We start from the raw sequence: 13,611 nt of genomic DNA on the forward strand, positions 1-13,611 counted from the left end.
ACTCTTTTTCGGTTCAAGAACAAGTATATAAAAAGCAAGTCACATTTATTTTTTGTAGAGCAGGCTTAGCTACTTCTAGCTAGACCATCAGTGCTTGTTACTGAAGCAACCAAATTATAGCAGCCATGCCCATAATCATTTCACTCCAAACAATTCAAGTCTATTGGAATGGCTGATGGAACAAGACGGCGAATATCCAATATGGAAAATAATACAAAGGACTTTTCATGGTGCAATATCTATATACAGTGGTTCTCTCTGTATAGATACTGCACTGTGAAAAGCCCTATGTATTATGTCTTAAATTTGATGTGAAAATATGTTGGAAATGGTGGATACTCTGGATAATTCCAGACATGCTTTAAATACAGGAACTTGGAATGATGACCTGTCTTTTTTTGTTAAAGCTGTTGAGCAGCACCAAGCATATAGTTATGAGTAGCCCTTTTGTGTGAAATGTATATTTATGAGTCAGGTACCCATAGGTATTTGAATAAATATACAGAAGGCAATAAATTATTGAGTAGAACAGGTGCCTAAATAATTCTGTAAGACTTCATTTTGGTTATTTAACTGTGGCTTCCCTTCCATTTTGTTATTCAGTGACAGTGAATTCATATTGAACTGGACCTGCATTTTCCAAGTCAATATGTGGAAGAACTTTTAGAAAAGCAAAACCCTATAATTAAAATGACCTCCATAGAGAAGCACAGTAGAAAGGCTTTTTCACTAAAGCAAATTTAGAGCGTCAAAAATAGCCTAGATGCACATATTTTATCTGATGCAGTTCTGCATAACTCAACTGAAATTCCAAAGTGGGTTATGCAGCACTCGTCCTGCCGACAGAATTACTAAAGGTTTCTGGGAATTTGTGGCTTAAATAGCACTGATAATGCATGATCAGTGACGAAAATGTTGCTTGTTTCTTCCAAACTCTAAGGGAGGTGATAAACCCGGGCTTAACGTTTCCGACTGCAAGTGGGAAGTCATACTCCCACTTCTTTATAAAAAGTAATCTTCTGGATTAAAAAAAAGGCCCCTGACCAAAATGATATGTCACATAGAAGGCTGTGATTGTCTCCAACCACAGTCTGAAGAGGCACAACCCAGATGTAAGTTTGCTTTGTAAACTTTAGTACCTGACTGAGAACTAGTGTCCCAGATTTGATTTACATGTTACATTTCTACATGCATCCATGATATGGGAACATAGGAAGTTGTCTTATACTGATTCAGGTAGGACTGACTCCCAGCTTTAACAGGAGATGCCAGGGATTGAACCTAGCACCTTTGGTAAGAAAGGCAAATGCTCTACTACTGAGCTATGCCCCTTTCCTAAACATACCGTAACATATGCCCACAGGTAGATGCAGCTGGGAACCAAAATTGATCAGTATATGCTTTGTTAAGCATATACAAGAGAGTAGAAAATTTGGTCTACAACCAAGCAGCTAATATGGTACACTGAACTACAAATCCCATAATCCCTAGCCAATGGTCACGCTTGCTGAGGTTGATGGGTGTTGTGACTCAGTGACATCGGGGGGGGGGGGGCTTGGAAGGTTTCCCACATCGTTTTGTACAGGGATTTTTTTTTTTAATATATGGAAGATTATTAGCCACATGTGAGGCTAGGAATGCTTTTTAACCATGTTTGCATCACTTTAATACTGTCTAGTCTAGGTCATAAAGCAGAATTATAAACATTGGTAATATTGGTAATATTGTTGTAGGTGTCACCTGCAAGAAAATGGTCTTTTATGTATATTTCTTCAGATATGAGGACAAGCAGCAGCTAAAAATATGTAGATCACCCTCAACTTTTAGTTAAGGCAACAGCAATTTTAGAGCAAAGAAAATTGAGGGGACAGAAGGTGGCAAGGAGGAGAACAGATTGGTCTTAATATTGTGCTATTTGCACATTTGCTCATCTAAAGCTCTGACAAATGGCTTGCATTTACACGGTATTTTTCTGCTATAGATGGAAGACGCATAAATGGCGCAGGTGTCAACTCGCACCATGGAATGTTCGTCAAGGCAGCCCCGGTGCTCAGGAGACATGTGGGCCCGGTCTACAAGCAAGAGGTTAGAAAATTGTCACTGTAATTTATGCTATCAATCACTAACACAGTTAATTACTGTATCACAATAGATTATCATTGTGCTCTATCACACCCTCATGTGGATTCCTGACACCCCTGCCCGCTGCAAGCCCTAAGAGTTTTTAGACTTTGTAAAATCAACAGCAGTAACAAGTCAGGTATTAGGATGAAGTTGTTGAAAACCAGGGAGGTACCCCAGGGTGTCTTGTCTTCACAGAACTGTTGAACTGGAGTTATTAACATGATATTGTGTGAAAGGTATTGGAGTTACTCAAATAATTAACATCTGAAATCACTGACTTGAGATAAAGTTTTTAGAACATTTGATATTGTTGTGTCCTCTGCCTGAGCTCCTTTAGGAGGACGAGCAGGATATAAATTGAAATAAAATTCATCATCCTCATAATTTCACTGCAGGTGAAGTATTGTCTATTGTGTAAATGTGATATGCACAGATTCTTATCCTGCAGTTCTTTTCATCCTTGCTGTTCTAAGAAGCTGGGATTCATCCATATTATTTGAGAGAGATAATCAGGGTTATGTGTACACACCTTAAGAAAAGAAAAGAAAAAGTGGACATTTTGAATACTGTGCCCTGTCCAATATATGTCAGTTTTACAAATGTGTATATATTTTGACCAATTTGCTCCGGGTTTTCCAAAGAAAGAAAAATAAGAAATACAAATGTGTATATATTTTGACCAATTTGCTCCGGGTTTTGCAAAGAAAGAAAAGTAAACAATGCAATGTTGTGAATTGTATGAATGCAGACCTGTGCTGCTGCCACTGGCAACCTTGGCATTTGCCCCACTTTGCTGGGTTAGCACCATAGCTGCAATAGTGCTGATGGTGACATGGGATGAGCATGCCTCAGCCGTGCATATTTGGCTATGGTGCTGTTTATCATGGACAAACTGGAAATGAAATAAAGATGCACAAGAGCAGCAATGGGTAAAGCACATAAGGAAGAGGCTGCACTTGTCAGCTCACAGACATTATTAGAACAAACCCATGCCTTGAGTTTATCATTAAAGCCTAATATATTAGCATTTTTTCAGCTTTTTTAACACACACTGAGCTTGTGTGGCTGCAAAAGTGCCATCATGAATCAGAAATTTAGCAGGAGTCCTCCTCCAAGACAGCTTTGATTCTAGCTGTCCTGTGTAATTGAGATTTTATTGCAAATCACGCCTGTGTAAAATGAACATGTCACAACTTTAGACTGGGGCCAATTTTCTTTGGCTTTTTGTCAGCAAGAGCATGTCTTTATTTTATTTTTTAATCAACTGTTTCCTCCCCCCTTCTCCTATTTATATAGCTGAGCATAGAAACAGCAAAATAAAACAAATTTTACCCCATGCCAAAGATTGTTATTTAAAGACAGTCACCATATTGTGGGAAAGCACTGTGCATCTGCAATCAGGCGAGGGAAATTTCTAAAAAAGGGTAAAAAGCCTTGATAATGGAGGCTCAAGAAGCACTGTTAAGAAGCGCAGCATGAAAATTTGGACTAAAAATGAAATTGCGTGAGCGAGAGCTCTTACCCGGATTCTGACCTTTTTCAAAAGGCTTAGCTAACTTTTAAATCTTACGTCTCTAAAGCCACACATCTTCTCAAGAAGAAGAAATAAATAGACTGATGTTTGGTTTTCTTGTAAGAGACGGTCGGAAAAATCACAGTGGAAACGAAGTACAATGCTGTGTAGAGCATGCTTAGCTCTCCCTTGACACAGCGACTCTACAACATTTCATGCCTGACCTACAAAAGCCTTGCTATTTTGGTCAAGAACCTCTCTAGGGTGGAGGAATGACAATTGTGCCAGAGCCTCTCCTCTGTTTCATTTCTTATGTAATGACCCAACACAGAGGCTTGAGCGCAAAAGGTCATTTCTCTTGAATTAAAATATTTTTACTCTCTCGGAGCAGTGAAAAGCTAGTGCCTATCTGCCTCACTCTTGTCCTGAACATTTAGAATTTTAACATATATTTCTGAAAACCTATGCAGCTGTCTCGGCACCATATTTCCTGTTTGCTCTTGGGAGAGTATTACATACGGAGACGAGAAGCTATTATTTGGTTGGGGAAACTGTCAGTTCGAAGGAAGTGTGAAGCCTGAGGGGGCAAAGCTACATGTTCTGTCTCAGCCCTGTGTTTTTAAACCCAGGCCCCTGCTTTTGCAATGAAAATTGAGCCCAGGGGATCATGATTTGCAATGGCAACTTTGGGGGAGGAATACAGTTTTGTGTGATGGCTTTCCTTCATAACTCCACCATACCAGCTTTCTCTCCTTGCAGCCCAATCCAGGCTAGATCTGTGTTTGCAACAGAAACATGGGTCCAGAATAAAGCTTGGAGCTAGCATAGGCAAACTCGGCCCCTACAGATGTTTTGGGACTACAACTCCCATCATCCCTAGCTAACAGGACCAGTGGTCAGGGATGATGGGAGTTGTAGTCCCAAAACATCTGGAGGGCCGAGTTTGCCTATGCCTGGCTTGGAGACAATGCAGTTGGTGGAGTAGTGTTGGGGAATGGTTGTTAAGGAAAGGGTGAAGTTCCCATCTCTCTCTTGTACCCAGAGTTGAAAGTTTGGGAGTGCATGAGTTGTGAAGGCCCATTCTTGATCTCTCCCCTGCGGCATTTCTAGTTTGCTGGTGATAAACATGAACAAATTGTGTTGGTACAGCACTGATAATGTCTCTTGGCTGCTTGGAAGGAGGATAGAGAAGGATGTGTCAGCATGGGTAGAACGTACTTATTGTACAAAGGTAAACTTTGCATAGTGCTTTGTCCACTTTTGCCTGGCATGTTTTTGCAAGAGTAGATGTGTGCAGTGAAAGGAACAATGGACTCATAAAGTATTGCCATTGAACATAAGAGAGATTGATAGAGGTAATGAATGAAATTATTTATATATGGCTGAAATCAGACAGCATGGCCCATCACAAAGAGTTAAAGGCATATAATATTTCATGGTAAGCTGGAAAGATCCTTATTTGAGACACAGTATGATTTGGCAGTGTTTGACCTGTGCACTTAAAGTATTTTTTTTAAGTACCAAAATGGCCCTCATTTGCATACACAAAGCAGACTTTGTATTTAATTATCCCCACAATAATAATTTATCAGCTTATGGCCCCTTGTGGTGTAGTTCAAGCTATGCTATCAGCCCTAATTATATCAAGGTCTTTTGTCTACAAAATTTGAAGCACAGTTTATTTCATACCACTCTTCTGGGAGACCCTAAATGTTCAATAGGGAAACGTATGTTAAGTGAACCCATGTTAAATTAAATTTTGCTGGCAACTGCATCCTTGTTCTTTATGGAAACATTTTACAATTATTTGTGTTTAATTCAGAATAATCACATTTGGTGTTCTCACTGCTAATGTCTGTAATCAATTTGATGGGAGTGGGTGTGATTAATTATTAGTCTGCCACAGCATGATAAGAGACTGATTTCTGGTCCCAGGTGCCATTTTCAACATGTAAATAAAGCATGTGGACTTGGCTGAAGGAGCATGCAACTTAAATTGTATTAGGATGTGCAGTGAATATAGAATTTCAGGGGAGAATGTGGTCTGCTGCGTAACCAGACCACCTTTTCTCTTCTAATAATTTGTGCTCTGTAGCCCATTAAAATGCATCTATCTTATCCAAAGCCTTTTCTTTTCACTAAGGTGATTTCTTAAGGGGCATACATGTTTCTGTGATCGTTTTATACCAGATTCCCATGGGACGATATGCTTGGCACATTTTCTGACACAAGGTATAGCAGGCTGGCTGGTTGTATGGTGGCCTTGTTCAGAAGGTGCATTTCATGCACTTCTCTGCCTGCCAAACAATCAGATGGCAGTGAAACTTGTTGTGTGAGAACGTGGGTCAGTAGCAGAACGGTTGGTCCGCATGCAGATGGTTCCAGGTTCAATCTCTGGCATCTCCAGTTAAAAGAATCAGGTAACAACAGGATGATGAGAAACAGAGGTGGATTTAGGGAAGCACAACTGGGTGCACTGCAGCTATGACGAACCACAGAAAGCAAGGGCAAAGGGTGCTGAGTTTTGGCATTGCACAGGGCGCCGCTGAGATTTGAAAGCACAAAGTCTGCCACTGTACGAAAGATTGCTACCCGAGACTCTGGGTAGCTGCTGGCTGTCAGAGTAGAAAATGGGCCAGATACCAATTGCCTGGTGCCATGTAAGTCATGATGCTATAGATGACAAATGAAAAAGATCCGAGATTTTCAAAGCTGGTCCCCTGTGCTCTGTGTGTCACATACACATTTGACGGTTCTGAAATCGCAAAGATGGATAGTTTCCTCTTCTCACCTTCCCATTTTCCTACATGCATCTTAAAGACATGAACAGAGAAAGAGAACCTAGGAACCAGCTCTCAATTAAAACAGGGTGAGCTGGTGATATTACTACTACTACTACTACTACTACTACTACTCCCTGAAATGAAATGTGGTGCTAGGCAGGCAGGAACAGGAGAATAGCCTTTTCAGCAGTGGCACCACAGTTTTGCAATTCCCTCCTCATTAAACATCATCAGACTCTCTTACCCTCTATTTTTCACCAACATATAAAGACTTTTCTTTTAGCCTGGCTTTTAAGATGCAGTCTGCAGTTTTACTGAGATTAGTTCTGCTGTTTATTCTGCTGTCTTCCTGCTCTCATTTATTGCGTTTTTTATGCTTAAAAACGTATTTTAATTGACTATGGAATTGTATATGTCTGATTTTATTGCAGTGTTTCCCAAACTCTGGTCTCCAGCTGTTTTTGGACTATAATTCCCACTATCCCTGACCTCTGGTTTTGCCAGTTAGGGATGATGGGAGTTGTAGTCCAAAAACTGTTGGAGACCCAAGTTTGGGAAACACAGTTTTGTTGTTGTTGTTGTAGTAGTAGTAGTAGTAGTAGTAGTAGTAAACAACTTGATTCATTTTTAATTTAAAAATCAGAGTATTTATTGAGGTGTGCACTGGAATTGAATGAATCCTAAACAGCAAGACAAGACAAGGTGCCTTGGAGGGATTTGGGACTTCAACAAGGTGAAGGATTTATACAAGGCAGTTAGGGACCAAAGCAGAACTCGTGTAGTGCTTCGGTGTTGTTTAGTCGTTGAGTCGTGTCCGACTCTTCGTGACCTCATGGATCAGAGCACACCAGGCACTCCTGTCTTCCACTGCTTCCCGCACTTTGGTCAAACTCATGCTGGTAGCTTCGAGAACACTATCCAACCATCTCATCCTCTGTTGTTCCCTTCTCCTTGTGCCCTCCATCTTTCCCAATATCGGTCTTTTCCAGGGAGTCTTCTCTTCTCATGAGGTGGCCAAAGTATTGGAGCCTCAGCTTCAGGATCTGTCCTTCCAGTGAGCACTCAGGGCTGATTTCCTTAAGAATGGATAGGTTTGATCTTCTTGCAGTCTATGGGACTCTCAAGAGTCTCCTCCAGCACCATAATTCAAAGCATCAATTCTTCGGCGATCAGCCTTCTTTATGGCCCAGCTCTCACTTCCATACATCACTACTGGGGAAACCATAGCTTTAACTATATGGACCTTTGTTGGCAAGGTGATGTCTCTGCTTTTACACTTCAGAAATACAGACATTAAAAAAAGCTGCAGACACATGTCCATGAAAAACAAAACTATGTCTTTAAACTTTGCCAGAGTGGGGGTATGAGGAAGAAGGAGCAGCTTTGCAGAAACTAAAGGCCAATCTCTAATTTAAGAAAGATGCCAGAATCAGGAGAGGGAGCTCCTTTGTGACTGTAGCTTGTAATGGTAGGGAATAGTTTTTCCAGCTGTCTCCAATCCCAGCGTGTTGGGGGGGAAAGCTGCTTTGTAGGGCTGAGATGTCTGTCTAAACTTAAGAAAAATGTCAGGATAGGGAGAGGAGAGAGAAGGCTCTGTAGTGAGTGACAATTCAAGCTTGCAAATGGTCACATAGGAAAAGTGAATCCCTATATATAGATATATAAAAACTTCAAACATGTCCAAGCTCAATTTCCCCTAGATGTATTTAACTGCAATTTGGCATGGATCTTACCTAGGGGTACTTGTCTCATATCTGCAAGTTTCAGACTAATTACCCACAGAACGCTAAGGGAAGTAAAGTGGTTCCTTGTTTTTTGTTTTTTTTTTTACACAACTCAAAACAACTGAATTTGCAGAGGAAGAGCTTTATTTATTTATTTATTTACGGCTATTAGCCCATAAAATATGTACAAACATAAAAGGACAGAGGCATAAAAACCGATATATTCGGCACCAGAAGGAGAACATCACGATGCAAGGATGGGTCATTGAGCAGAGCCAAATAACAGCTTGGGGCCCGTGGAGCTCCAAGGGACGGATTGCAGAAAAAGGAAAACTGAAGACGAGATCCGATATGCACTCTCATCATAACTGTCCGATTAGTTTTGGTGATGTTGTTGTTTTTTAGTGGTTTTTGTGTGTGAGATAACCGCGTTCAGGAATCTCGCCACCTGCAGAGTTACAGAGGGATCTGTGTCCTGCAAAAGTAGTGTGGCGTGTGACTCAACAGGCCTGCCAACCAAGCGCAATAAAACAGGACCCAGGAATTTAGTCCTGGCTATGCTATGTAGGGGACAGTTGAACATTATATGTGGAAGAGATTCAACAGTTTTCCCGTCACACATGCATAGCGGAGACACCAAACCCTTGGAAAATCTGTGGCTCAGCAGGTTCGATGGAAGGACATTGAACCTTGCACGAATAAATGCAAGTCGGTGTGGTACAGATGAAAGAGATGACATGTATGATGGAAGGCCAAGTGGTGGGGTTATTCTGTGATACCTGGGGGAGCAGACACCCCCACCCCAGGCGAGGTTGTGTTGATTTTCAATGTCTGCTAATCTTTGTTCTATAAGGCTTTTGGCTGAGCGTAAGTTCGTCTTTAAGGAGTCCGCTGGGGAAATTCCGATGCTCAGAAGTTTGGCTTGGATTTTTCCTACCCACGGATTGACAAAGTCGTCCCGCCAGAGGCACTGGAGAAGGTAATGGTCGGGAAGCCTATGCCAGCTAGACAGCCAATAGCCAAAGGCTCGCTTCCAGATGACAGTCTCCAATGATGCAATCCTTAACTCCAAACGTATGGCTGTGTTGCTCACACACATGGGGAGTTTCAGGAGGCGACGGAGAAACTGACTCTGCAATGTCTCAAGCGATGTTAAATTGGACCCTGGGGCCCAGAGCGGGGCAGCATAACAGAGGGTGGAAACCACTTTTGCGTAGTATACCTTCAATGCAGAAGGGATGTGGGAGGCTCCGTTGGCCGCAAAAAATTGGAATAGAGTATAAAGTATTGTTCTCCCTTTGTTTAGTAAATACAGAGCACTGCAGCTGCCTTATGATATTTGGCTGAACTCATGTCCTCAGAAGGGATGACCTTGCCTGTAAAGTTCATTCAGTTATTCAATAAATAAATAAATAAGAAATACATGTTTCCTTTAAAAAAATAGACTAGTAAATCAAATTATAAAGGTGCCCACATGAAAAACAACAACCCTCCTTGACCAAGAGCTTTTTTTCTGCCAGAACCTGCTGGAACTCAGTTCTGGTACCTCTCAGGTAGATACCATCGCCATTCTAAAAGAACAAGGGCAAATTTTGGCACCTCTTTTTCTAGATAAATAGCACTGCCAGGACCTATTGGTCAGTAAGTTGGCTGGCTTTATCCATCCTGGATATGTTTGTATATCTGATCCACTTCTGTCAAAAGGAGAAAAACCATAGTCATTTCTGGATTAGTGCATGCAGGAAGGAGAAACAAAGTTGATTTGAGCTGGACCTGAGCTGAATTGGGCAGACCACAAAGTGTTTTACAATGAGGCAAGCTGTTTTATGAATCACTGAATCTTTTGGTTGATGCAGACCCCTAATATAAATCCTAAATAAATGAATTTAATCAAAGTGCTTATTTTATCTCTACAACAATTGCTTCAAGACTTTCTTGACTAGGGGTTGTAACTGCTTTTTGGATGGCTGAACCTATTTGTAGCTAAGGATCATATGGTGGTTGCAACACAGATTTTGTTGTCGACCTTCGAATTCCTCACGGTGCCTTTCCATACTATACCGTTATAGATTGTGCCTTGGAGGCAAAACTGTATATTTCAGTTATAAATGTAGAAAGAGCAAAGACTATACATGACCCTCCATTTATATTTGTTCATAAAGAGTCCTCTGTGTGCTACTAAAAAGCCTTGCACATTTGTGGGTTCACATTTATTATATTGTTTCCTTGGTTATGCTAGTATGTCAGAAAGTTTATAGCTGCCATTTTACCATTTAGAATTCACATTTCATCTCTTCAGATATGGGGAGTCTATTAAACCACACAGGAAAAATTAATCTCAGGCCAATTAACTGAGTTTGGAGACAGTGAAATAGTATTTACAGTTCTGGGAACCGTGAGGGTCATGGATAGGTCCTGCCTTTGGAATCCTGGGCTACAAATAAAGGATAGATTTTCAAAGAGTTGGAATCATAATATTTGCTAGGGAGGCAGCAGTTGTCTGATATTGGGGCATTTCATCATGCAACTTGCAGTTGAGAACTCAGGAACATACAACTCATAAAAAGTTATTTTTTCCTTTTTCCTTTGATTCACTCCTATGCATGCTTGGGATTAAATCCTATTCAATTCTGTGAGGCATACTTCTGAATACATAACATCAGGCTGCATAGCTGTTGAGCAAAGCCAAGGTGTAGAAGTTCACTATGTAGTTTAGGGCTGCGTTCAAGTATTCTTTTTGAGGTATTTCATTATGACTGCATTACACTTAACTGGGAATAAGTCCCATTGAAGTCAATAGGTACATCGGTATAGTATAACACACACACACACACACACACACACACACAACCACGCATGCCTTATAAGCAAAATAGAACTTGCTGGTCAGAAACAGTAATGCAGTGTAATCTGCATAAATGGTACAGCCTATGCATCTTTACTCAGAAGTAAGTCTCAGTTAGTTCAATGGGACTTCCAGGTAAGTGTGTATAGGACTGCAAATCTCAGAGAAAATGGAGCCTAATTTGCAACACTGTGGCGGAGTGGTGAACCCATGGTTCTCCAGACGTTGTTGGACTTCAGCTCCCATCCTACCCAACTGTTGCCCATGTTAGGCGGGGCTGATGGGAGTTGTAGTACAGCAACATCTGGAGGGTCACATGTTACCACTCCCTAATCTACTGGTATGCCTATTGTTGTTGTTGTTGTTGTTGTTACAAGTTGCTTGTTACTCAAATGTCCCCAGCAACTTACACTGTGTTTAAAAACCTAAACCTAGATACATTATACTGTTAAATTGTGTTTAAAATATATTCATTGGTTTTCTCCATTACAAGCTCATTATGCCATTATTGCTAGAGAGAAGATCTTTTGTGTTTTTATATGGAGGTTTAATATAATGTTCAAGCTACAAAGCATTTTCAGGTAGACATACCTTCCTGCTTTCCTATGGAGCAAATACATTTCTCTTCAAAGTGTGTATCAACTGTGAATATAATTATAGTATATTTAAAATTATAAAAAGCTCAATTCATATCTCAGTATATCCATTATTTGGGAAAGTTAGTAATATAGGGCAGTTAAATTATACAGCAAAATGGGGCAGAATAATAGATGGCATTTATTCCTTCCTTCATAGAATGGCTTGTATTGTATTTCTGTGCTGCATTTTTAATGTCACTTGCTGATCTGAATTATATGAGAGACGTGCAGCATTTTGCATTTTCTGAAATTTGAAAACAATCCCGTGGTACCAGAGATCCCAAGCAGAATGTTACTGTTCTTGAACCTAATGCCAGTTGAGCTAAATCAAATGTGGGTGACTCTGGTGGTTAGGTGCTCCATTGTCTTACTTACAAAAGGCCTAGCAACTCATTATAATTCTTTCTGCTTCTCTCCTTCCAGCTATTACCTGTCGCAAGCAAGATGGCGGACAGGCTGACATCAGCGAATGCCTTAAGCATGCAGGCTCTTTGCCACCCTTAACACAACCCTGCCAAATCCCTTGCCAAGATGACTGTCAGTTCACAAGCTGGTCAAAGTTCTCTTCTTGCAATGGGGATTGTGGAGCATTTAGGACAAGAAAGCGCTCTCTTATTGGTAAGGGTTGGAAAATACCAAGAGAAACTTTATTGGTAGTAGTAGGACTAGTGCTGAAGTGATAAATTTACTTAGGGAACAGGTAGAATCCCTAAAATGACTGAAATGCAGAAACTGTTGACACTAGGTGGGTAAGGTGTCACTGGAAACCACTTGACCAGAAAAGCCTTCCTTTTATGAATATTGAATTGATTTGTATTGCCCAAGGTAGTGCATTAACTGATCCATACAGAATCATCTGTAAAGTTAGACATTCTAGTAAAGGTAAAAGGTAAAGGTACCCCTGCCCGTACGGGCCAGTCTTGACAGACTCTAGGGTTGTGCGCTCATCTCACTCTAGAGGCCGGGAGCCAGCGCTGTCCGCAGACACTTCCGGGTCACGTGGCCAGCGTGACAAGCTGCATCTGGCAAGCCAGCGCAGCACACGGAACGCTGTTTACCTTCCCGCTAGTAAGCGGTCCCTATTTATCTACTTGCACCCGAGGGTGCTTTCGAACTGCTAGGTTGGCAGGCGCTGGGACCGAGCGACGGGAGCGCACCCCGCCGCGGGGATTCAAACCGCCGACCTTTCGATCGGCAAGTCCTAGGCACTGAGGCTTTTACCCACAGCGCCACCCGCGTCCCTCCACATATTCTAGTAGAAGTGGGTATATATTCCAAATCTATACTGTGATTTCAGACAATCAAGAAAAACACCCACCCACCCACATGCATATCCTTCCCAAGAAATCATGAAAAGAATATGTACGTTTGACAATAGACATCCATGAACTTTTGCTTCTTTTTGTACATAACATCATTATGCAAGTTATTGTTATGTAAAAGTAATCAGTCATGGATGCTTTAGTTGATATTCCTGCACTGCAGGACCTTGTACTAGATGACCTTTGGAGTCCCTTCCAACACTATTATCCCTGGGAGGAAAAAAATCCAAAATTTTCTAGGAGGAATTGAGGTCTTCCATTACCATTCATTATTGATAATGCTTTATTTTCCACCTACCCCAAAAATAAGTTATGTGCCATCTGCCATGAAGTTGTAAAATACAGTTTGAAATAATGCTCGCAGTCTTCTTAGCACTAGCGGCAGGAGTTTAGCGATGTGTGTCAATGGATTACAGGCTATTTTTCATAATAATGGTTTTGGTTCAGAATGCTGCAGCCACTCCACATTTACTAGGTAAGAAATTGTATATACTCTTGACAGGGGAAGGACTTTCAGAAACAAGGTTAAATAGCTGGGGTGCAGTCCTGTAGACACTTTGACTGCTTCAATTCAATTGAAGTCAATGAGATTTTAGCATCCTGGGTGCAGAATTGCTGAATAAATAAAAAACCTGAAAGTCTTGGTTTTGAGTCAGTAAGTA

At 41.0% G+C, this 13,611-nt stretch overlaps 1 protein-coding gene across 5 annotated transcripts in view; it reads left to right on the forward strand.

The window, feature by feature from the left end:
• THSD7A (thrombospondin type 1 domain containing 7A) overlaps positions 1-13,611 on the forward strand; it is a 272,706-nt gene that overhangs the window by 201,161 nt on the left and 57,934 nt on the right. For all 5 annotated transcript variants that reach the window (XM_082193871.1, XM_082193873.1, XM_082193870.1 and 2 more), the window contains 2 exons: positions 1,982-2,085; positions 12,051-12,245. In XM_082193871.1, the coding sequence (XP_082049997.1) occupies positions 1,982-2,085; positions 12,051-12,245 (299 nt within the window). The remainder of the gene's footprint in view (positions 1-1,981; positions 2,086-12,050; positions 12,246-13,611) is intronic.

This window comes from Podarcis vaucheri (genome assembly GCF_965113315.1).
Source record: "Podarcis vaucheri genome assembly, chromosome: 12".
NCBI classification, from domain to species: Eukaryota; Metazoa; Chordata; class Lepidosauria; order Squamata; family Lacertidae; genus Podarcis; species Podarcis vaucheri.